The sequence below is a fragment of the Euphorbia lathyris genome, chromosome 6 (genome assembly GCF_963576675.1).
Source record: "Euphorbia lathyris chromosome 6, ddEupLath1.1, whole genome shotgun sequence".
Lineage (NCBI taxonomy): Eukaryota > Viridiplantae > Streptophyta > Magnoliopsida > Malpighiales > Euphorbiaceae > Euphorbia > Euphorbia lathyris.
In genome coordinates, this window is record NC_088915.1 from 23421885 (window position 1) to 23446994 (window position 25110).

The window sequence follows — 25110 nt, forward strand, 5'->3', positions numbered from 1 at the left end:
AATAAAAGATGAAGGGCTCAATGAACCAGAAAATGAAAGATCAGGGGTCTAATGATGCTTTTTGCCTAGAATATATTACTCTAGAAATATTGTAAAATTTCTCATCCTGTTGATCTTTTCCTGCAGAATATATTCGATATATTCCAGATATCAGAATGATTACCAATAAAGGTTGGCTTGAGCCATTAACGGAAGGGGATCACCTAAAGATACTCGGCAACCTTGAATCGATCAGGAAAATTACTAAAACTAAAAAAAAAAAATAACAGAATAATTTATAACTGTAAATAAAAAAAATTAAACTGAGACAAAATAAGCCAAATGAATCGAAATGTAAACAAATTTACTACTCCTATACTACAGTTTTGCACAGAATGCAGACCATCACACAGCAAATCTTCATCAGATTTCCTTTTTTTCGTGGAAAAGAAAATCTTCTTCTAACATTAATATTGGCAATGCTACACCCAATCAATGGTGAATGGTCATGAAAATACAGTTACAAGCAAAAAAAACTAAGATTTTGGCACCTATCTGATCCTCTACACCATGAAAATGCTGGGCAAAGGCCCCCGTAATATATATCCTCCCACAAAATTCATCCCATCCACACCATACATAGCCAATTTGTATAATTTCAGCACAGCACTCCTTTTCTTTTTACCACCAGAAAGAATGAAGATTAGGTGATCACAGAATCTCTATTCTTCTGATATTAGCTAATCTCTTGATGCGTAAATATACCTTCTTCTTCTTCTTCTTCCCCAAGTTTTGCTATTTGCACTGCCTTGGTCGGAATTTTTCAGCAGATAACAGAGAACCTATCAAATTCTCCAGTCTTTTTGCTCCAGGCCCAGGTCTAAGGACTGTCGTATTACCAACAGTGGAGCACGGATCAGTTCCGTTTTCCTTAATTCCTACACACCAACCACCAGGTGTGAACATGTCTGGATCCCGCAATAAGAGCTCCGAATCGATTTTGTCAAGCACTGGATCGTCACGACGGAACTTCCTTGCGAAAGGCGCATTGCTATTTACCATCCTTTGCATGTCATTAATAGTGAGGACATGTGGATGCTGCTTAGGAGGGTTGTCCCATGATATGAAATGAAGGTCGCTGTTGACTGTCGTGTTGCGGAATTCTTGCGCGTTACATACGATAGTGTGGAAATAACCTTCTGGTGAAGATATGAAGTTTGCGTAATACATGAGTACTATTCGTGGTAAATTGTCCCATCCCCAGATCGTGTAATCAATAAGAGGCCGAGAGAGTACCATCCACGCAGAACCTATACCAGAAAGCAGAAATTATGCTATCAAGCACCCAAAAATAAATAAAGCCTATAGGTTATATCTAATCTCTATGAATAAAATAAACCACTTGCAAATCAAAAACATTTGATGACCTATTAAGTTATCCGGATAGATTTTCACTTCCAACAACACTTCTTAAACAGTGCGGAAAGAAAATATATTTGCACATTCCAGTACCCCAAAAATAAAACAATTAATTGAACTATCATACAGCAAAATCGAACTGTTGAACTCGAGGATCAAGCACCCTCAGAGGCTATTTCTGAAGATCAGCCACGTTTTAAAAGTTGTTCTTTCTTCTCAGTCCAACCAGTATATTGCTTTTATCTAAGCATTTCCAACTTAATACTAACTACTAAGTAAAGTTACTGAATGAATTAATATGTTTGGAGACAAAGAACCAGTGCGACCATTGAATATAGAATTTAATCACACAAAAGACTTTGGCCCTCTCCTTTTCAGATCATACATGAATGAATCACATGTTCAAGAGAATGGATGACTTATATAGATTGATAATTCTACCATCAAATTCCAATTATATTTGAGGACAAAGTTAGCATTTCTGTGTGCGTGTGAATTAACAAATTCTCTCTCAAGTATCAGTATACTGCTGTTTGAACAAGAAAAACAAGCAGTTGAATTGAACTGCTGTCTTGTTTTCTCTTGTCTAATTCAAAAAGATCGAACGTGGTTCTACAGAATACATAATATGGAATTTATCTATCTTATAGAAGTATTTAATAATTCAATTAATAAGACATGGAACTTTGCTATGTTGTGGATTTTCCAACTACCACCCATATCTCAGAGCAAACACCAGTGACCTCTGGCTGGCAGCCAGGTACCACCCACTTCTGGCCAGTCACTATAAAAAAATTCAACTTCTTTTTTGAATGATGATCTCCTATTTTTTCAATTAGAGAAATACAAAATTCCAGGTATAGTATAAATAGTTTAATTTGAATATCTTTTTTAGCTACTCTTTCCTAATGAGCTAACGCTCTGACTAGAAGAAAATAATTCTCAAATAAGTTTTTGTATTTGTAAACAGAAAACAGAAAGTATGTTGACCCCCTAAAAAAATTCTTCAGAAAATAATTTTCAAAAGCAAGTTATTTTCTATATCATAAACACAACTTCAAGAGAATACAAGAAAGAGGCTATTTTCTGGTTTTAAGCAATCTCAAAAGAAATTACTCTGAACACAGATTGTAACTATCTCAAGTCTCAGTAGACACATTGAGGACTTTCTAAGCTATAACAACAATATACCACCAGCTAAGTAACTTAGATAAACGTTATCAGTATACAAGTCCCTGAATTCAATCAGATCAACAGATCAAGCCAAATTTTTTATTCAATCCCGGGTCCAAACTCCACTTCTTTGAATTCCAATATGAGGATCTAATTATCATCTATATAGATAGATATGAGGATCCACAATTGCATCTCTAGCTCCTAAATTTTTCTGTTTAACCTGAAAAAGTTTCAGATCAAGAAAATAAAAATTTCCACCAGAACCCACTTGTGCACTCCAGAGTTTCCATTAATTCACAAGCCCTTTTTTTTACTAACATCTCGCTATATCATGGTCTGGGCAGGCAACTGATGCCATAATAACAAGTGTCTGCACCTTTTAGCAGAGAGAGAGAGGCAGAGATACACTCATAAGTAATAGAACAGAGTGATACAATGGGAAGAAACTCATCACTTCAGAGTGTATAAAAAACATGGATAACCTGTTGACTGTTTTTCATGGACTCTTGAAATATATGGAAGTATTTAATAAATAATAATCCAGATCAAAGTCAACCCAACTAGTGGAACTACGGTTCGGTGATACTGATTTGTTTTAAGTCCAAGAGAAAACAAAAGATTAAGTTGTTAAACCTCTCCAACAATCTATCAATTACATCAAAGAAGCTTTCCACAAAACTAATGTCAACACCAAAAGTATCTCCGTAATAGTTATATTCCACCCAAAATTTAATCCCTATTTGCTATTTGATAACTGATTAAGCTTATTTACTTGGAACTAGATCAAGTAGCAATAAATTTTCTTCTTCTTCTATATCAACAATTAGTTCCATTCTATATTATCAGCGCTTCTCAACTTCCACATGACATGGGGGCATCATTAACCAACTGAAATGCCACAAACAAGCATAAGAAAATTTGTTGAATCTATCGTATATGGCCTTAGATGTTCACAATTAATCACACCAAACAAATCCAAGCATGAAGAATTTATTGAAATTTAGCAAGCCCTTTCCAATCCTATGGAATTGAAAAAATAAGAAGAATCTTCATGTAAAGAAAGCCCATTCTATCATATCTGTTTCGTTATTCTATTTTCCCCTTCATCCTTAATTCTCCCAGGTAATAATAAATTCAACGAAGATGTTATCATAACACTAGCCACCACATTAGCATTATTGAATAAAACCAGATTAGCTGCAGAAAAGAGTGGAGTATCAAGCATAATTCAAATTCAGCACCTGTAAAAAGTTTAAATGCTGTCGGCACACTTCTCCTCTGTGTGACCCAGAAAACATCAGCCTTCTTTGACATGTACAACCCAGGATCTATGATTATTGGCTTTGCCCTTTGATACCTACGAGTTTACCTATACCAATCAGTTCCGTAGCTAAGAAGTCCCAAAAAAAAAAAAAAAAAAAAACTGTTGAAAAGAACAAAGTCCAACTCACTCTTTCCACCCAATGTTACTGGTATGATCAATGAAATTGAGATCCCTCGGCAGATATGAAAATGTGTGTAGCAGATCTATTAGCCAACAAAAGCCCATCAAAAACAGAAAGAGGGAAACAGAACAAAAGCGAGAGCAGACATTTCACTCACCATCCTGTGTAACAAGCGGATAATCGGAGGCACTAAGATTGATGAACCAATCCCAATCGCCGCCCTCTCTCAACAAGATCGCCGCCGCGTGCAGAGTATTAGCTACCATAGTGGGACCTCTATAAGTTACCAGATTGGCTTTATCAATCATCTTCACATTACGAAACCGGTTGAAAACAGGATTATTCCTCACATAATGACTCAGATCAAACCGCTCCTGCGGAGACGATTCCCGGTCCAAATGCACAACATACTGATTATTAGGATGGTAAAGCGCTTGCAATGTCCGTTTCAACATATTCCCATCCCCAGCGGAACCGGAAATTAGGTAAGCGAAGCGAGGAGGAGGAGGAAGAGTGGAAATAGGAATTGGCTGTAGCTTCGGCTCAACAAATCTGGAGCTAAAACTAGAAAAAGAACGATACAGAGGGAGTAATGGCATTCCAGCAGGAGAAGAAAGGGTGGTTAGAAAGAGAAGAAACAGAGACACTATCGAGCCAATAGCGAGAGGGAAGATCCATCTGCGTTCCATTGCTTGATGATGGCGGAAGTGCATATAGTAACTCTTCAATCTCTTCATGATTTTGTGTGGAAACTTTGAATTTGGAGAGTTGGGTTAACTTATGGGGTTTAGGCGAATGTTAGATTGTAGGTTGAATCTAGTTATTAGGTAGGAATATTGGTGGATAGGTGAGTCGGTGACGGTGGAGCGTGGCAAGAGATGGAGGGAGGTGATCTTGATAAAGAAGAGCTTAGGCTCGCCGCGACAGAAGGGAGAATTTGTTGGGAGAAGACCTGAATTTCGATTTCTGAAGATAAATTTGGTTCTTTTTTTTGTTTTCTAGATGGGGGGAGAAAAATTACATAATTGTTTTCTGTCTCTTGTCATAATTTATTTCCAATTTATATGCCTTAATTTGTCATTTATTAACTTTATTAATTAGGCTTGAGTTGTTAACTTGAACTTTAATTATGAAAACATTTGGCTTCAATAGATATGGGTAAATTTCATCAAACTTCAAAATATACATAAAAGAAAATCTTCCTTACATAGAAAATGGTTACAATTATTTAAAATAATATATTAAGTGGATCGGAAGGACTCACACTGAAAAATGGATTTTTCGTGTGTGGGATACAAAAGGGGACGGGTAGTTGGAGATAGAAAATTTTATAATTCAACTTTACATTTGGTAACATTTAACTACTAAATTAAATTAATGCTTCTAATTGATAGTTGATGACCTCAAAATAAAAAATTTAAAATTCGTGATGACCTACCGAGATGAATCAGTGTTCAATGCCAAGTTTTGTGTAGAGGTGGTTGTTTATTCATAATGACAAATATCTAGTCTTGTACACATTATTGCGTACATTAGACTACGACCCTTGAGTAGAGTATGTTTTTCAATTGATCAATTTCTTTATGCGTTTTATGACACATTTCTAAACTTGGAGAATTTCCTTTAGATATAAGACTAAATATGGGTTTACATCCTTACATATTGAAACGTTCGAGAATCTTATTGATATAAGTCTGTTGACAAAAACAATATCTTCTTAGGACGATCTATCAAAATTTTCACTCCAAAAATATATGCAACCTCATCAATATTTTTCATTTCAAAACTTGAGTTCAGCCAAACTTTTACTTGATTTACGTATTGAATGTATATCCGAACAATTAGAATATCATCAATATATAATGATAACATGACAAACCTTTTTCCTAAATGTTTAGTATATACATAATGACCCTCTTCAATTAATTTGAAGTTGTTCAATATCATCTCGATATGAAATCGAATGTATCATTGTCTATAAGACTGTTTAAGGCCATAGAGCGGCTTGATCAGTTTGCAAACCTTTTTTCATTGCCTTTTGCAATAAAACCTATAGGTTGATCCATATAGGTTTCTTCATTCAATTCTCCATCGAGAAAAACAGTATTCACATCCGTTTGGTGTAACCCTTAGCGACAAGGTGAGCTTTTAATCTTTCGACAGTTCCATCAACCTTTCGTTTTAACTTAAGGACTCATTTATTCCTGATTGTCTTTCTCCCTTTAGAAAGATCGACTAGTTTCCACACTTAATTCTTTCTCATAGAAGACATATTCCATTGCCCCCCGTCCATTTATCCTTGTCAGGATATGATAATGCTTCTTTTGATATTCTTGGGTTTCGTGTCATCCCCAAGGAATACTAAGAGAGATGTGCTTTCGATATTAAATCTCCAACGTTCAACTTTTTGTCTTTTAGTACACTATGGTGGTTCTGAATCTTGATAGACAAATTTTTGATATTCATCATAGTTCAAAATACTCCTACTAAGACCAAGTTCCATATCTAGAAAAGATTCAGAAATATTCCTGCTTAAGTGTGGATCTATATCATTTGTAAATTTTCAGAGAATTTTGAACATTCTTTTATTCTTCCTCTAAAATTCTCCCACTCGAATGGAGAGATGTGTTTGATTTTAGTTCCTCGAATAAAGTGAAGTTTTGGTTTATGTCTCCTAGCTTTGGAATTTCAGTTTCCAAAAAGACAACATCAGGTGATTCGAACTCTGTAATTTTAATGTCTTCAATTTTTCCCACTAGAACGTATACCTTAGATAGTTTAGGATATCTTATAAAGATACTATTTCTACCTCTTGGACCAAGTTTCCTAAACTTGTTCGAGGTGTTGTGAGCAAAAATTGTGCAACCTCGAGGTTTAAGTTCACTTAAATCGGATTTACGACCTGTTCATAACTCATATAGAGTAGTAGCTACAAATATTAAGGGTACTCGGTTTAGGACGTAAGATGTGGTGAGCGAAGCATCACCTAATATGAAATTGGTAGATTTGTTGCAACTATCATTGACCCAACCATGTTAAGAAGAGTTTTGTTTTTTCTTTCAGCAACGCCATTTTGTTGCAAAATATGTGGTATTAACAACTGATGTTCAATTCCCAACCTGGATCAGTTCTTAAAGCTTTTATCTTTCTATCTAATTGGTTTTCAACAAGATTCATAAGCTTCTGACTAACGAGAAATTAGATAGATACACCCATATCTCTTATAGTCATCAATAAATGTGATGAAATAGTAAACTTTATCATGGAGAAACCTCCAAAAAGCTTGTTCCAAGGCTTTTCAGAGATCCCTAGCATTTTGATGAACACGATAATGTTGTGTCAGGTCATCTTTCATCGCACTAAGTACGGTCATTTGGAATTCTTCTTTTTCCATGAGACATAGGCACCTCTATCACGCCTATGTTGAGCAGTTTGACGTTCCTCATATTCTACTAGTACATTATCCAAGGGATCGAGGACATGTTCCTCTACCACACAGGCAACCTTGATGCTCCAGACATCATAGTTATTCCCATTCATTTTGAGATTTTTGTTCAATTCAACTTGATTGATTTGGATGTAGTTACCATTTGTAATAAATTGATCTATATTTAATTGCACAATTAATATGAAGTTATATTTATCAATATGTCTAGGTTCTCTATGATGCAACATATACATAATCAACAAAATTTCTCACTTTAGATTCGAAAAAAGTACCTAACTATGCTGTATTACTCTCCGTTTTCTCATGACCACTTTTACTAATTAGATAAAATTATGTATTGAGAACGATGTTTTTTTGAATTAACTTCCATTATATATAAGATGGCTATTAATTCTATTAATTTTATGTTCAGTTATCTAAGTTATGTTTTATGCATATAAGTAGTATTTAATAACTAAACAATAAATAAGTTCATATACAATATCAACAAACTTTATTAAGAAAAATGAAATAAGAACAATAATTAATATCTCTATTATAAAACTAAAAAAAATATCTCAAAGCTTTTAATTAACTCTTATTCTATCTAACCAACCAAACTAAGTTCTAAAAAAGTTTGCTTTCTAATAACATGACCATATCTTTCTGACTGGGATGGAGTTTCAAACTTTCTCAATTAGTTCATTCAGGACTCTACTAAACGTTCTCTTGTAACACAAAGTTGCAATTTGTTTTCTAGATCTTAGTTCCATGTAGGAATTAGTTTCAAGCATAGTTACTCTTAGACGGTTTAAACATTCCATGAAAGTCAGTACAATTGGCTTATAGCTCATTCTTCTGAACCTCCAATATCCAGCTAATAAATTTCTCAGATTTGGAGCTAAAAGTGAATTTTTTAAAGTTCTAAACAATAGTCTTTGGTCTAACCCTCGAGATAAACATCTTGCCATTATTGCCCTTTGCTTAACTTTTCATCCCGATGATGTGGAATGGTATTTTCTGAATATCATCGTGTCGAGCAAAACGACTCATCTTGCAACGTTTGATTTCTTTTATCAAATTATTGAGCGATGAGGGGAACTATGATAATAAAAGCCATAACTACTAAAGAAATAGAATCAGTAACTAAATATTTCTTAACCTTTATTATCAAAAACGAATTTTAAATAGTTCTATTTGGTCTAAAATATTTTTCTAGAATTACTGGAATTTTTCTTAAATATTCTATAGTTTTTAGAAATTTTAAAATTATTTATGTAATTTTAAAATGATTTTTGAATCTATTTTAATTCAAAAATAAATATTATGTTCAAATGAAACAAAATGTCCTAAAAAACTAGAAAAATTATTTAAACGTGATGGGTTATTTCTTGGTTTCGTCTAGATGAGCGGATTATATTCTATCTGAATATATTTTCAACAGTAATATATAAATTAGGAGAAGTTAATTAACTTCAGTCTTACTACTTTGTATTAGATATAGATGCATAATTCTCACTTGTTTTTTTGTTTTTTTTTATGATAAAAGGCATAATTCTCACTTGTTAATTTTACATAAGGATAGAGAAAATTTGAAGATTAAGATTTCATTTTAAATGATTTTTAAGAAAGAAGAAAACCAAAAGTCAAAAGTCAAATTGAGATATACTAGAAAAAGTTGAATTATGTTTTGTTCCAAAGATCAACAAAATGTACCTAAATATAGGTCAGGCCACCAACACCAAGGCCTAACTATTGTTATTGTGATTCTCACTTTAATTTTGAGTACATCATATCTAATTAATTGGGCACCAGCTCTACTTAATTGGAGTTAAGTAGTTGTTGGGGAGATGCTCAATTGCTATTTATAATTTCACCTGTTTATTACTACAATAATACTCACTAATAAATTCAATAATAGAAGAAGCTTCTTTTCTTTATCAACTCCTAAGCTTAATTCAATTTCTAAATTTATCCTTTAACTTTCAATTTTTGCACATATTGTTATAAAGTCTAAAACTAAACAATTTTAAGGGGTAGAAGTTATTTTTTTACTCCAAAGTTATTACAAAATATCAATTTTATTTTTATTGCATAAAATAATATAGTAGTAGAATTTTTACCCTTTCTTAAGAAATTTTATTATTAACTTTTTTTAGTATTTATAATAGGGTTAAGGTGTAAAAATACCTCTAACGTTTTGAGTCGTGAGCAGTTTTATCCCTAACGTCTAAAATGATGTAATTTTACCCCCCTAACGTTTGTAGTCAAGAGCAATTTTAGCTCTAACGTTGATAATTTGGATCAATTTCAGACATTATTATAAAAACATATATTTTTGTTCCTTATTTTGTACCAATTGCATATCAATTCGTTCTAAAAAGAAGATTTCATGTTTTTTGTAATTTAATAATAGAATTGAAGATTAATATTTATAAATTCGGTAAAAATTTTGAATTTTTTTGTCCTATTCGTACAAAAAAAATAGTATATTTTTTGGGTAAATTACACCCATGGCCACTGAACTTTACACTTTTTAACACTGATAGTCACTTAACGTCTCAAAACGACTGTTGACGGCTAAAAATAAAAAATCCAAAGCGTTAATGATATTCTAAGGAACTTTAATTCTTGAAAATTTTCGTTTCGAGGTCATTTGGGTGTTGTTTGGTTAGGAGAGAGAAAGTGATTTTTTAGAGAGAGAAAGCTCCAAAAAATATGATTTTGGAAAATAAAAAATGTGGTTTCATGGTAAATGTCGTTCTGAACAACTTTAATTCTTGAATATTCTCATTTTGAGATCGTTAGCGATCGTTAACGGTCATTTTGAGAAGTTAGTTAAAAATGAGTGGCCATCGATGTTAAAAAGTGTGAAGTTCAGTAGCCATACCGGGAAGAAATGAAGTTCAGTAGCCATAATGTGAAAACAGGTAAAGTTCAGTGGCCATGAGTGTAATTTACCCTATTTTTTTTCACATCCCAATATATGTTTGTGATTTGTTACTGATAAAATTACATGCTTATGAAGTGTAGATGATAAGATTCATGACTGAGAAAACAGTTTGATGAATTATTTCTCAAATTGACCGAATTTATCAACGTTGGGGTAAAATTGCTAATGGCTTCCAACATTAGAGGTAAAATTGCACTATTTTAGACGTTAAGGATAAAATTGCTCATAACCCAAAACGTTAGGAGTATTTTTTGCATTTTAGATTCATGACTAGAACTGCTGTAAAAGTGAAATTAATAATAGGGTTAATTACAAAAATGGATCAAATAGGAGGCCCATTTACATATTTAACCCATATACTCAACCTACTACATATTTAGACTGATTTTGTGTGACTTTCCCATAATACCCTCAATATTTACGCGCGTCTCGCCCCCTCCCGTCTGACTCCGCAGGTTCGATATTATGCGAAGCCTGCGAAGCTAATGTTTGGGTTTACTTGATGAATTTAATTAGCATATGCGAAGCCTGCGAAGCTAATGTTTGGGATTATTTGATGAATTTAATTAGCATATGCGAAGCCTGCAAAGCTAATGTTTGGTTTACTTTATGAATTTCATTAGCATATGTGAAGCCTGTATGTGTTTTGAAACTAATTCATGAAGTGGTATATAACAAAAAATGTCAAACAACAACGAATTCTAACATTAAAATCATAACATTATCAAAATTTACAACAAGATTGGCACAATAAACTCCTAACAAAGTGAACCTGCAGATGAGTAATTTCTCTCTCTACAGGAAGTCCAGACCTTTTGGGATGAGAAATGAAAGTCCAGACCTTTTGGGATGGACGTGTCCCATGGTGCACACCAAGATTGGCACAATCTCTCCTAACCAACCATTTGAGGGAAATTTCTCCTCGTACAAGAAGGAAAGTCATCTCCCCTGCAGCCCAATACGCCGCCTTCTAGAAAGGGATGTTATGTGATCAACCACATTCAGAAAAAATTAATCGTGTTAGGCAGGGGAAAAAGACGATTTTGGCTTCGCGAAATAAGGATTAGTGAAGCATGCGAATGTAAATGTGCAAGAAAAGAGGTGATTTTACTTCGCTAATCGATGTTTTCGCGATGTATGCGAGGTCTGAAATGTGACGATCTACGTCGCATATCGATGCTTTCGCGAAGTCTGCGAGCCAAATCATTAACTTTTCTACTCGCAGACTTCACGAACTAATCGATTCACGAAGTAGATCGTCACGTTTCAGGCTCTTTCTCTTCGCAGATCTTCGCCAAATCATTGACTACGCGAAGTGTATTTAAGAAAAAACAGCAAATACTTACATTTTTTGCGCCTTTCACCCTTAAAAGCGACAATAAGAATATGATAAACTGGGAAAAACGATAGAAATAACATAGAATAACCATTTCTTTGATGATAACAAGAAGAAAGAAACCAAGTAACGACCAAGAACATGAAGATGAAGAACCATGGCTTCGTTTTCTAGGATTAGGAAGTTGCAGAATCAAGAGATGAAGAGAAAAAAAAAGAAATTCATTATGATTTGGCGAAATGGTGCAGATTTCGTGCAATCTAAAGGAAGATAGGAAGATCAAAAGTCTTTAAATCATTAATGGAGGAGCAACTTTTTGCGTAACCAAGGAGAAGGAGAGAGCGGCTGTTCGCGTTGTGGGAAGGGAAAAGGTTAGGGATATTATGGAAAAGTCACACAAAATCAGTCTAGATATGTACATAGTAGGTTGAGTAAATGAGTTAAATATATAAATAGGCTTCCCATTTGACCTTGTTTTGTAATTCCCTTAGTAATATTGCATATAAATGTAAACATTATCCTTGTAATTAATGATCGATATTTGAGGTTTTCCATAAGATTAGATAATTACTCGACAATTCATGTCAGAAGCTATAATTCCAAGAAATTTTTTTTTTTTTTTTTTGATAAAATAATTCCAAGAAATTGAATAACTCTTTAGAGATCATATGCATTTTCTTTTTTCACGAAAACCATATTTTATTCCGCATAGATCGCGGAGGTGTTAAATTTGATTTAGAATAAGTAAAATTTCAATTCATATTTAAAGTCTTAACGTAAACTATTAAAACCTTTCAAAACACTTCTTATTGAAGATGCTCAGTTTTGATCAGATTCACTTTTACAACCTTTCAAAACACTTCTTATTGAAGATGCTCAGTTTTGATCAGATTCACCTTAATGAGCATGTAGAATTTGCAGATGCTAATTAAATTGATTTTATACCCGTCCAACTACGTTGATTTTTAAGTAAGGGGGCAAAACTCAATCTTGAAAGAAGATATATACAAAAGAATGAAGCACAATGTACAACAAACAAACAGCAGAATCCACAAGCCACCAAGCAGATTCAATCATGTTTAATGGGTTATATTATGTTCTCAACATTCTGTTCATGATTCGTGATGCGTCGTTTAATCTATCCGCCCTTTCGTATATGCTTGCAACAACCAGATGCAGCTCCTTTTTGTTAATGTTAGGATCAGAATCCAGCCTCTCAAACAAGGATTCTATCATCACATAATTTCTTCTTGCACCATACAGACTCAGCATCTGAAAGTGAACTTCATCCGGAAAAACACACCCTTCTTCTTGCATTTCTTTATATAAACTATCTGCCTTCTTAAATTCCCTTAACTTCCCATAAGCATTCAGGACAAGTGAAATCACATTAGAATCAGGGAAATATCCAGCTCCTCTCATCTTCTCGTATACCTCGATCACATTTACCGCCTTTTTGTTCCTCGATAAAAGATCAATCATACATCCAAACACAGATATATCTTTCACCTCCCCAGCATCAAACGCCTGACGGAAAACCCATGTCGCCTCTTCTATTCTGGATGCTCCGGCGAGAATTTTGATTGCAGTCTCTCTAGGAATATTATCAGGACATTTGAGCTCGTGAAGTAGCCGCTTTGAATGCGCCACCAGCCCTGCTCTCTCATAAGCTACAATCATTGTCTGATACAGGACTTGATCAATCTCAACCCCTGAAGTTCTCAGCTTTTGAAACAACATTGCTGCCCTATCTAATTTCCCTGCCTTATCCCAAATACCAATTATGGTTGAGTATGTAATAGCATTTGGCTCAATTCCTCTTTTCTGCATCTCTTGCACGAGGTTCGTGGCCTTTTCGTGCTCAAGAGACTTGCCGTAAATTTTGATCATAGTGTTATAAGTAACAACATTCTGCTCAATATCTTTCCTCTGCATCAATCTAAATAAATGGATAGCTTCCCCAAATAGTTGAGCTTCACCATAAACCTTCAAAATGGTATTATAACTAACAACATTTGGTTCAATCCCTATCTTCCTCATGCTCCAGAACAAAGTGTCTGATTCTTTAGCCATATCAAGCTGTCCGTAAACATCAATCATAATATTACAAGTTGTGAGATCAAGTGGGCACTTGACATCTTTCATCTCTGCAAAAACTGATAAAGCCTCAACGAATTTCTGACTCTCAACATAAACACTCAAAAGGGTAGAATAACTAACTGTATCAGGCATAACCCCCAATTCTCTCATCTCTTTCACTAGCAACCTCGCCTGCCTAAACAACCTAGCTTTCCCAAAAACATTAATCATAGAATTATAAGCAACTAAATCAGGTGTAATCCCACTACTTTTCAGCCTCATAAATATCGAAATAGCCTTAGAATAATCACGCAACTTCCGTGCAAGCTCAATCAAATTACTGTACAGAACAAGATCACCGGACACACGGTCTTGCTCCATTTGCTGGAGCCAAAAGAGGGAAGAATCGAACAAACCTGCTTTTCCATAAGAAGTTATAAGAGTAGAGTAAGTATACCTATCAGGAGCAAGAGCTTTCTGGCGCATTTCATCGAACAGGCCGTGGGCAAGGTCCCATCTTTTGGCTCTCAGCACATTACGCAGAACCACATTGTAGACAAAGACAGAAGGGGAGTAGCGAGCAATGTCATTAATCCAATCAAGGAGAGCAAGGGATCTTTGCCAATCGGATTCGTGCGATAGAATTGAGACCATGAAACGGATTGAGAGTTGCCTGTCTTTGTAAATTGAAAGCAAGGAGTAGAGGTCTTGCTCGTTTTGGGTTTGACTGATTGAGGTTAATAGGTCAGTCATATCAACGCAGTGGTCTAAATGAGAATCTCTGGTTTGCCTTCTAGGGGAAGATGGAAGCTTTTGATTGGTAGATGTTCTTGTCCAAACATCTCTTCTGGCTGCACAAAGGAGGAAAAGATGAGTTCTGGGTTTAATTGAAAAATGGAAGAATTTAGGAGAGGGCGAAATTGGAGGAGAAAATGTTGAAGAAGAGGGGATGGAATCTAAAGAAAGGAATGAAAGGGAAGAGGAAGACATTGGATGTAATAGCTAATTCTACTCAAACATCTGTCTGATGTGAGCTAATACAAGATTAGCTTTTTTCCATCGGAAATATCTGTTTCGCGACATAACGGCGGCTCGTTGCTGACGTGCTACGTTTTCGCCTGTCTGCCCTTTCTTTAAAAAAAAATCTGGACCGGTCAATAAATTTTCAATTGTTTGAATGGATAAGGAAAAATTAAAAATACTGTCTTGTGGTTATTTATTTGGAAAAACATATTTGGAGAATCTCCCCAAATCTCCATTTTTTCCATTTCCATTATCATTTTTTACTCAAATTCAGTTATATTCTATTTGGTTATTTCCTTTTTAATTCATTGTTTTGTTTGGTTATTTCTACTTTTACAACTGCATGTGTTATGTTTCTAGTTCTCTCTGCCGGCTAAATTTCATCAATGGTGTACAACTTTTGCCTCATTTCACATTTTGGTGTACAACCTTCATTTTGTCTCATTAATATATACAACCTTATAGGTGACCTCCCACTTTGGTATACGGCAGGTAAAAATGACCGATCAACGCCTGGTCAACACGCCACCTCATCATTTTTCATTAAAGCCTTAAGTTAAAGTGGGACCCAAAAATTATAAAAATAATTAATTTTTTTTCCTTTCTTTCTTTTACCTTTATCCTTCCATCTCTTCATTTTCTTCCCTCTATTTCTTTCTCTCTAACCTCTCTCTCTCTATAAATTCCTTTCTCTCTCTAACTCACCTCTCTCTCTCTAACTTTTCTCTCTCTAATCCACAGGCTCAAGGAGGGGCATCCCTTTGCCTTTGCATGATCCAAAGTACGCCTACATCAAGACCTCTGCAAAATTTTCAACCCATTCAACATATTTGAGCCCCAAATCTTTGTATGCAAGTTGGACAGTGTTGTACTCATATTTGAGTAAGGGTTCTAATCTCTCAACCAATATTTTGGAGTCCACTACAGCCCAGAAAAAATAAACAAATTAAATTAAATCAATGTAGCAAAATCAATATTTAAACAAAAAGAAAAATATGGAATCATACTAGTGATTCCATTCAGCCTGAATGAATGGCCTAACCTGATTGTTGCAATTAATAAAATCCATAAGTAAGAAGGAAAGAATTAGTACGAATGAATGCGAGGATAACAGATGGAGCCACAAAGCTCTCTTTTTCCATTAATCAATAAAGGTCTTCTGTCATAAGAAATATTTATCCTCCTCACAAAGAAATAGAGAAGGTTAGAGAGAGATAGTTTAGAGAGAGAACGAAATTTAAAAAGAGAGGTTAGAGAGAAAGAAATTTGAAGAGAAGAAGATGAAGGGATATGGGTAAAAGAGAAAAAGAGAAAAAAGATTAAAATTAATTTTTTTACAATTTATGGGTCCCACTTTGACTAATGACTTAAATGAAAAATGATGAGGTGTCGTGTTGACCAGATGTTGACCGATCATTTTTACTTGCTGTACACCAAAGCGGGAGGTCACCTATAAGGTCGTACATATTACTGAGACAAAATGAAGGTTGTACACCAAAGTGTGAAATGAGAAAAAGGTTGTATACCATTGATGAAATTTACCCTCTCTCTGCCTATCAATACAAATGCTATTATGTTAAGTTTTATATAGGGAAAATTACAAAACTAGGTCAAATGGGAAGACCATTTACATATTTAACTCATTTACTCAACCTATTACATATCTAGACTCATTTTGTGTGACTTTCCAAAAATACCCCTGACTTTCCCATTTCCCCCTATCTCCGCGAATCACCGCTCCCCCCTATCTCCTTGGTTATGCGAAAAGTTGCTCCTGCATTAATGATTTCAAGACTTTTGATCTTCATTTCTTCCTTTAAATTGCACGAAATATGCACCATTTCGTCAAAATCACAATGAATTTCTCATTTTTCTCTTTTCATCTCTTGATTCTGCAACTTCCGAACCCTAGAAAACGAAGCCATGGTTTTTCATCTTCTTGTTCGTTGCTTGGTTTCTTTTTTCTTGTTACCTTCAAAGAAATGGTTTTTCTACGTTATTTCCTTCGTTCTTCCCATGTTATCATATTGTTATTGTCGCTTTTGGAGGTGAAAAGGGCGAAAAATGTAAGTATCTGTTTTTTTTCTGCGTTTTATCATGAATTCACTTCGCAATCCATGGTTTCGCTAAGCTTTGCGAAGAGAACGAGCCTGGAAAGTGATGATCTACTTCGTGTATTGATGATTTCGCGACGTTCTGCGAAGAGAAAGAGTCTGAAACGTATGGATCTACCTCGCGAATCTATTAGTTCGCAAATCTGCGAATAGATCCTTACGTTTCAGACCTCGCAGACTTCGCGAAAGCATCGATATGTGACGTAGATAGTCACATTTCAGACCTCGCAGACTTCGCGAAAAAATTGATATGCGAAGTAAAATCATCTCTTCCCCTGCACATTTACATTCGCATGCTTCGCTAATTTTCATTTCGCGAATCCAAAATCGTCCTTTTTCATAACTAACACGGTTAATTTTTTCTGTAGATGGTTGAATACGTAACATCCCTTTCTGGAAGGCGGCGTATTGGGCTGCAGGGAAGATGATTTTCCTTCCTGTATAGGGATGAACTTCCCCAAGATTGACACATTCACTCTTGAAATGATTCGTTAGGAGAGGTTGTTTCAATCTCGGGGTGCACCATGGGACACGTCCATCCCATGATGCCAATCTTCGAAGTGGACCTAACTTAATTTGGTGCCAATTTTGAAGCGGATGCGTAATCTTGGTACCGGATTAGTTAGTTTCACTTTGAAATGATTAGTTAGTAGAGTTCATTGTGGCAATCTTGTTGTAAATTTTGATAATGTTATGATTTGAATGTCGTTATTGTGGCAATCTTGTCGTAAAGTTTGATAATGTTATGATTTTAATGTTAGAATCCGTTGTTGTTTGCCCTTTTTTGTTATATACCACTTCGCGAATTAGCTTCAAAACACATCCAGGCTTCGCATATGCGAACTGAATTCATCAAGCAAACCCAAACATTTACTTCGCAGACTTCGCATAGTATGGAATATGCGAAGTCATACGGGATGGGGCGAGCCGCGCGTAAATATTGGGGGTATTTTTGGAAAGTCACACAAAATGAGTCTAGATATGTAATAGGTTGAGTAAATGGGTTAAATATGTAAATGGGCCTCCCATTTGACCTAGTTTTGTAATTTTTCCTTTTATATATCAACACATAAATATTGCTTGTTCATCTTGCTCACTTCGAATGAATGAAAAAGCTGAAAGAAACTATAATGATTAATTCTAGTGCTGTTTTCCCCATTGGCAGAGAGTAATTTTAGTAACTGTATGTTATGTGCTTAATAAATTCCCCAAGTTAAAAAACAAAATCTTTCCTTATGCGATTCTGAAATATAGGCCACCAAATTTATCTTACCTTAGAACTTGGGGTTGTTTAGCATATGTAGGATTTCGATCCTAAGAGACTCAAATTTCTAGCACTACACATGAATATGTGTTTATTGGACATGTTGTGAATTGTAAATCATATATGTGTTATGATTTGAATAAACATGTCCTTGTAGAGTCAAACAACGTTGTTTCACTGGTCATGGACATTAGATGTCGATCAAATGCATAGGGGCTTATGAAACAGTAAGCATTGGTTGATCCGCTATGTAACACCACGTGATAACAATGTTATAGGTGGTTCTCATGTAATGCTCATATTGAGTCCTTAGACCTAAAGTCACTATAGGACCTAGATAAGACACAACATACTTAGATTATGCAACCAATAAGCCTATGTTAGGGTGCCAAGTATGGTTTAATTGGGTATATTTTGAATCATGTTGAGCAACTATGGGTTAAGTGCAGTGGTTGCTACTCTCTTATGGTAGAGAATATATCACACCAGCCACTTAATTAATGAAGATGAGAAGCGTGTGGCCACACTCGGATGAGGAAATTATATATTTCTCATTCCAACTTATTAGTTTATTAAGAGATCAAGGAATGTCCAAACAACAGATGAGGGTGACATTGGCATGTCTCATGTTGGACACAATATCGTATAACAGGGATCAATTGAGATTACAATTAGATTATGGGGTTACAAATACGAGATATCTATCTAAGTCAAGTAGTCATAATGGCTTGCTAGAGTCTGCTTATGATTTGTGAGACGCAACTATGTTTTATGCTCACTGCTGATATTAGATAGACCTATAAGATCGCACGTAGAGAGAATCAAGTCGTAATAAAGTTTCTTATGGAAGTTTAAGATACATATAATGGTTATATGTATTTAAGCATGAATGAGTGTATAGGCTCGGGTGAACTACTATTTAAGCATGAATTGAAGTTGAATTCGGCTCAAACCCAATTAATAAATAATCGGGACAAGTTTTATCTAATCGAGAATTATATTTTAATGGTTAAAATGTAAATTCAATTCAAATAAAAATTAATGGATAAATGATATAATATTAGATATTATATTATATGTATATATATTATGATAAATATGTAATATTAGATATTATATAGAATCTATTTATAATATTAGATATTATAGATATTATGAAATCAAATAACTATCTTTAGGTTAATAAAAGATAATTTTTGGTTTTATTTTAAATGGGAAGAGATAATATCTAATTTGTAAATTAGATATTAGATTAAAGAAAAATTAGATTTTTCTCTCTCCCTATTTCACCTATTGTCCTCCCCCTATGATAAATAAATAGGAATTTTATTTATCAATTATACAAGTTTTTTTTAATTAAAAGCTAGGGACAGAAAACTGAACTGGAAAATATTCAAAGAACGAAGAAAAAATAAAGGAACAACGAAAACCGGAAATTAAGTAAAACGAAATAAAAGGACGTCATATTGCATTATCACGAATAAGCAACGAACATAAACCAGGAGCTGAATCCTAGGAGTAACGGTAGGTGCTAACACGTCCAAAATTAGCAAGAGCATCTGCAACCTGATTACCCTCTCTGAAGACATGAGAAGAAACCACAATCATATCGGTCGTAATCTCTAAACAGGAATACCACTCTGCACGCAAAGTCCAAGGTACCAATGTAGAACGAGAGCGAAATAGATGGATGACATAACTAGAGTCACTCTCAAGCCAAAGACGTCTCCAACACATGGAATGAGCAGTAAGAACAGAAAAAATGGCAGCCTTAAATTCAGCCTTAGCTCTTTAAGCCTTAGCCTCCCTTGGTGAATTTCGGCCAAGACAATTAGAGGGGAAGTTGAGTTCGTTATCGTGCTAGCACATGGATTCCGATTGTTGATCTCGCGTGTGAAATCATAGAGGGAACTACCAATAGTGGTTCCTCGTCTCGTATTAATTGCTTCAAAAGGAATCACTTCAAAGGGAACATTTCTCAATCCAAAGTGAAAGGTAATCTATTTTTATCCTTTTCTTAGATGCATGTGATCCTCGAGATCAGATTTGTGATTTTGCACATTTTATTCATGTATAAAATACATTATACACACTAGAGGAGGATCACTTACCCTTGAAGAACTCTTGACCTCTTTAGAATGATGATATATGGCAAGAAGTCATTAATGATGAAATGGACTCTTTTGAGTCAAATAGAACTTGGAATTTAGTTAACTTATCGCCAGGTTGGAAAGAAATGGGCTGCAAGTGGATTCTTAAAAAGAAACTGAAACTTGACGATTCAATAAATAAGTATAAGTCACAACTTATAGCTAAAGGCTTTAGAAAAATTGAGAACATATATTTCTTTGACACTTACTCACATGTCACTAAGATTACATCCATTTATGCCTTGATTGCTCTTGCTACTTTGTATAATATTGTTATGCATCAAATGGATTTTAAAACTGCCTTTTATGGAATGGTGAATTAAAAGATGAGATTCATATGGAACAATCTTAAAGCTTTATTATTCCTAATCAAGCTCATAAAATGTGTAAAATAGAAAATTATTTGTATGGCTTGAAACAAACACTTAAGTAATGACATGAAAAGTTTGAAAACATTGTTATCTTACATGGCTTCAAAGTGAATGAAAGTGATAAATGCAGTTACTATAAATCTGAAAATGTCATTTGTACTATTATATGGCTATGTGGATGACTTGCTGATTTTTGGTTTTATCATTCATGTCGTAAATGTTGTGAAATCTATGTTGTGTGAGAACTTTGACATGGAAGATCTGGGAGAAGCCAATATTATACTTGACATCCAGATAACTAGGTCAGAAAATGGAGTTTCTTTAGATCGATCTTATTACATTGAAAAGATATTAAAGAAATATAATTACTTTGACTATAAACTTATGTGTACACCTTATGACTTGGGTGTGAAGCTCTTTAAGAGCATTAATTGGAGAAAATGTAAGACAATTAGATTATACTAGTATAATTGGCAGTGTGAGGTATGTCATTGGTTATACTAGACCCTACATAGCTTATGTCGTGGAATTATTGAAACGATCATGAGGTACCTTAAAAGAACTGAGAACCTTGATTTGCATTATCAAAGGTTTCCAACAGTCCTTGAAGGATATAATAAAGTTGATTGGAACACTTTGTCAGATGATTCAAAGGCAACCAATGGTTATATTTTCACTATGGCTGGTGCATTTGTTTCGTGGAAGTTTAAGAAAATGACTATTTTAGCTCAATAACTACAGAATCAGAAATAATAGCATTATCTACAACTAGTGAAGAAACAGATTGGTTAAGAGGTCTGTTAACTAAGATTTAATTATAGGAAAGATTGATTCCAGTTGTATTGATCAACTGCAATAGTACCATATCTATTGCTAAAGTTTAGAACCAATATTATAACGGTAAGGAACGACTAGTACATCATAAGCACAGTAATTTTATAGAGTTTCTCTCTACTGAATATGTTAGAGTGGATCATGTACGCACTAGAGACAACTTAACCGATCTTTTAATGAAAGGATTAACTATATAGAAAGTCAATAGTACTTCAAAAATTATGGGACTTTTTCCCCTACATCGATGATGGTAACCAAATCTATAGACTAGAATGCCCAAGAAATAGGTTCAATGGGTAAATAACAAGTTGTGATCTAATACGAGATAGATCATACATATTGATGCATGAATTCTTGAAGCTATACGAGGTTGAGGTAATAGAAACTCTTAATGAGATATATACTCCATTTGGAGTGAACTATCTAGCTTCTAATAGACTCATCTAAGTGAATGTGAGAGTGAGATCGCTTCTTATGAATTTTGGGAAAACATTTTAGAGCGTTCACTATACTGGGATAGACGTGTATGACTATTAAAAACATGAGCTTTTTGAACTACACTCTGGAAATATTTGGCATGGTACAATATTAAAGATTCCAGACTATGTGTCATTCTAGTAAAATCTAAATTGTAATTACTATGCAAAGGTTCAGTTCGAAAAATACATTTGTTTATGTTCGATCTTATGTTTTGAAGTTGTTGTTCAATAAAATATTTTAAAAATTCAAGTGGGTGATTGTTGGGCATAGCCCTATTGTGAATTTTATAATAGTATTGGTCCAAATTTTGAGATGTGATAAAGTTTGACTAAGTGCCTTTAACCCACTTATATACCCATTAAAGTCCCACAAGAGATAAAAGAAGTGTTAAGAATCCAAAATTAGCATGTGTAAGAATGGTTTATAAGTGGTTTATAAGGTGGAAGGGAGAGGAACTACATTATGCTTTGATCACTACATGTGTGCAACCGCCATCTGTCCAACTGGACCAGGTTGGCGTAGTGTGGACACTTATATTTTTAGAAAAAAATTGTATTTAATTAAATAATTATTTTTTATTGATTAAGTAATTTTTAATATGTAAATAATTATCTCCGAATCAGTCCTGAGAACATAATCTATCCTGAATTTCGGGAAAAAAAATTGAGCAATTATTGCTTTCTCCGTAGATTTTGAACAATATATAGTGCTGTGCAGATCAGAATTGTGTTTACAGTTACTCGACTCGACTATTTTATCACGAATGGACTATTTTATCACGAAGGCGGCCGATTAATAGTCTGATTGCACAATCTCGAGGAGATGGTGCCATGAATGTTTTAAGGAGAGCGCTCTCGTCCACCACTCATCCTAGAATTTCACTGGGAAGCAACAATGAGACTCGTAGGTTTGGGGAATACAAAGTTTGCATCTTAACACCCAAACACGTTAAACGTACGTTTATTAGAGTTTTGGTAGCATATATATACCCTGTCGCTCAAACACATCTAATTTTGGAATCCTGGGATTTAGTGCATTAGTGACGACATTAAAGAGAAACATGTCTATCATTACGAAACAATAAAACAGAAACAGAAAAAGTAATTCGGTCGGTTAACCATTTTATCGGTTTTTTGAAAACACTAACCATATACTAGTCTACTGAATTTGGTTAACCACTAATCGGTTAACCAATTATTTCGGTCGGTTAACCTTTTATTTCGGTTTCTAACCATTAGTAAATTTAAAAATAATAATAATAAATCTTCTAATTTTTATCATGAGTGGAACGACGGGTCAATGGCGAGTTTAAGAGATTATTAATGACGGAGAGAGAGATGTGCGTGCATTGTGTACGTGTGGACTATGGATTGGACACTGCATTTTTCCCTTACAGCAACTCTTTAAGGTATTAAATTACTATGTTTTTGGACCAGAATTCTTATACTCTGCTTTACCAACTAAGTCATATCCATGTATATTAATTTCACTAATTATATACTTTATGACAAATTTGATAGTACACGACATTTGAGATGAAATATTGTGTTTCTTATTAAATTTTTGCTATTGATCCCTATATTTATTTTAAGTGAGATAATGTATAAATATAAATAAATATATTTAATTGAATTCGGTCGGTTTCGGTTAACCGCGGTTTTTAGAATGTGAAAACCGTAACCGTAACCATTAACCACTATTTTTAAAATTAAAAATAGTACACTAGTCCATCGGTTTCGGTTAACTTATTTTTGGTTTGATTTTTCGGTTTCTCGGTTTTACGGATTTTTGTGTGCACCCCTACTCATAATATATATCTATTCTGATTTTCAGTTGATAGTCTGATTGCACAATCCGAGGAGGCAGTGAAGAGCAATCTCGTCGGCCTCTCATCCCAAAATTTCAGCGTGCAACAACAATGAGACTTGTAGGTTTGGGGAATACAAAGTTTGCATCTTAAATAAATATTACACCCAAACACGGACGTTTAATTTTAGAGTTTTTAGCATATATATATATCATGTCGCTCAAACACGTCTAATTTTAGAATCCTGGGATTTGGTGCACTAGCCAGGACATTAAACAGAAACATGTCTATCATTACGAAACAATAAAACAGAAACAGAAAAAGGAACATGATCAGCTACTAAATATCATTCTCATTCTCATTCTCATTCTCTTGTTGAACAGAATCAAGACATACAGATGGCACAACCATCTCATTATCGGCATCAACATTTGTATCACAGAAATCATAAACTCCCTTCTTAGTATCTAACTTTCTGAAAAAATGGAGCAGTGCTTGGACTTGGTGAAGTTGCTGGGTAGCTCGTTCAATTTCGGAGTAGAGCAGACACGTAATTCCCCAGCATCCATGAACAGGAAACTGAGCACGGATACTAGACTCGTAGATAACAGATCTCATAGCATCATCTCTCTCTTCTTCCTTCACTTTCATTAAAATCCTCTTAATGTTTGATACACCAAATAAACGGTGCGCATCAAGGAAGATTTTGGATTGATGAGATGGGAAATAAGGGGCATAAATGCAGTCTTTGCTGCATTTTCTTCTTCGGTACTTGCAAGCTGCACAAGCTTCTGCTTGGCTTCTGCTTCTTCCCTTTTCCTCATCCATTCACATCATCATCTTCCTCAATTGATTTTATGTTATATATACTTTCTTTTAAGAGTTCGAATTCCAAAGGAAATTATCTTTTCCTTTTATCATGATATATAATATTGTTAACTGCTTTAACAAGTAGGTCTTCCCAAATCCTATGGTTATCACTTTAAAATTATATTGGAGATATATATGAGTATATGAGTTGTTTCTCTTTCTAATAACTCGACCAATATTAAAAATATATATATATATTAAATGATCCAAAAGTAATTAGTAAAATTCGAATTTTGTTGATAGTTTGATTGGCTTAATATATTATTAGGGCTTTATTCTGTTTAGATTAGCTACTTGAATGTTGGAGATATAGATCTCATTAACACATTGTGAACTTGTTTAAAATATTTTATTAGCCCCTTAAATCTAAATGGGAAAGCCAG

The 25110-nt window shown here is 34.3% G+C and overlaps 2 protein-coding genes across 2 annotated transcripts; both read right to left on the minus strand.

Annotated features, from left to right (window-relative positions):
- Positions 1–322: 322 nt before the first annotated feature.
- LOC136232537 (beta-glucuronosyltransferase GlcAT14B-like) lies at positions 323–5049 on the minus strand. The gene is made up of 4 exons (XM_066021756.1): positions 4177–5049; positions 4026–4101; positions 3816–3931; positions 323–1289 (listed from the first exon to the last, which is right to left on the minus strand). The coding sequence occupies exons 1-4, from the start codon at positions 4754–4756 to the stop codon at positions 775–777; spliced, it is 1287 nt and encodes a 428-aa protein (XP_065877828.1). The 5' UTR covers positions 4757–5049; the 3' UTR covers positions 323–774.
- Positions 5050–12719: 7670 nt separating this feature from the next.
- On the minus strand, positions 12720–14983 carry LOC136231870 (pentatricopeptide repeat-containing protein At5g39980, chloroplastic). Its single transcript, XM_066020847.1, has one exon. It carries the CDS (start codon positions 14802–14804, stop codon positions 12828–12830), a length of 1977 nt encoding a protein of 658 aa, XP_065876919.1. The 5' UTR covers positions 14805–14983; the 3' UTR covers positions 12720–12827.
- Between the last annotated feature and the right edge of the window lie 10127 nt (positions 14984–25110).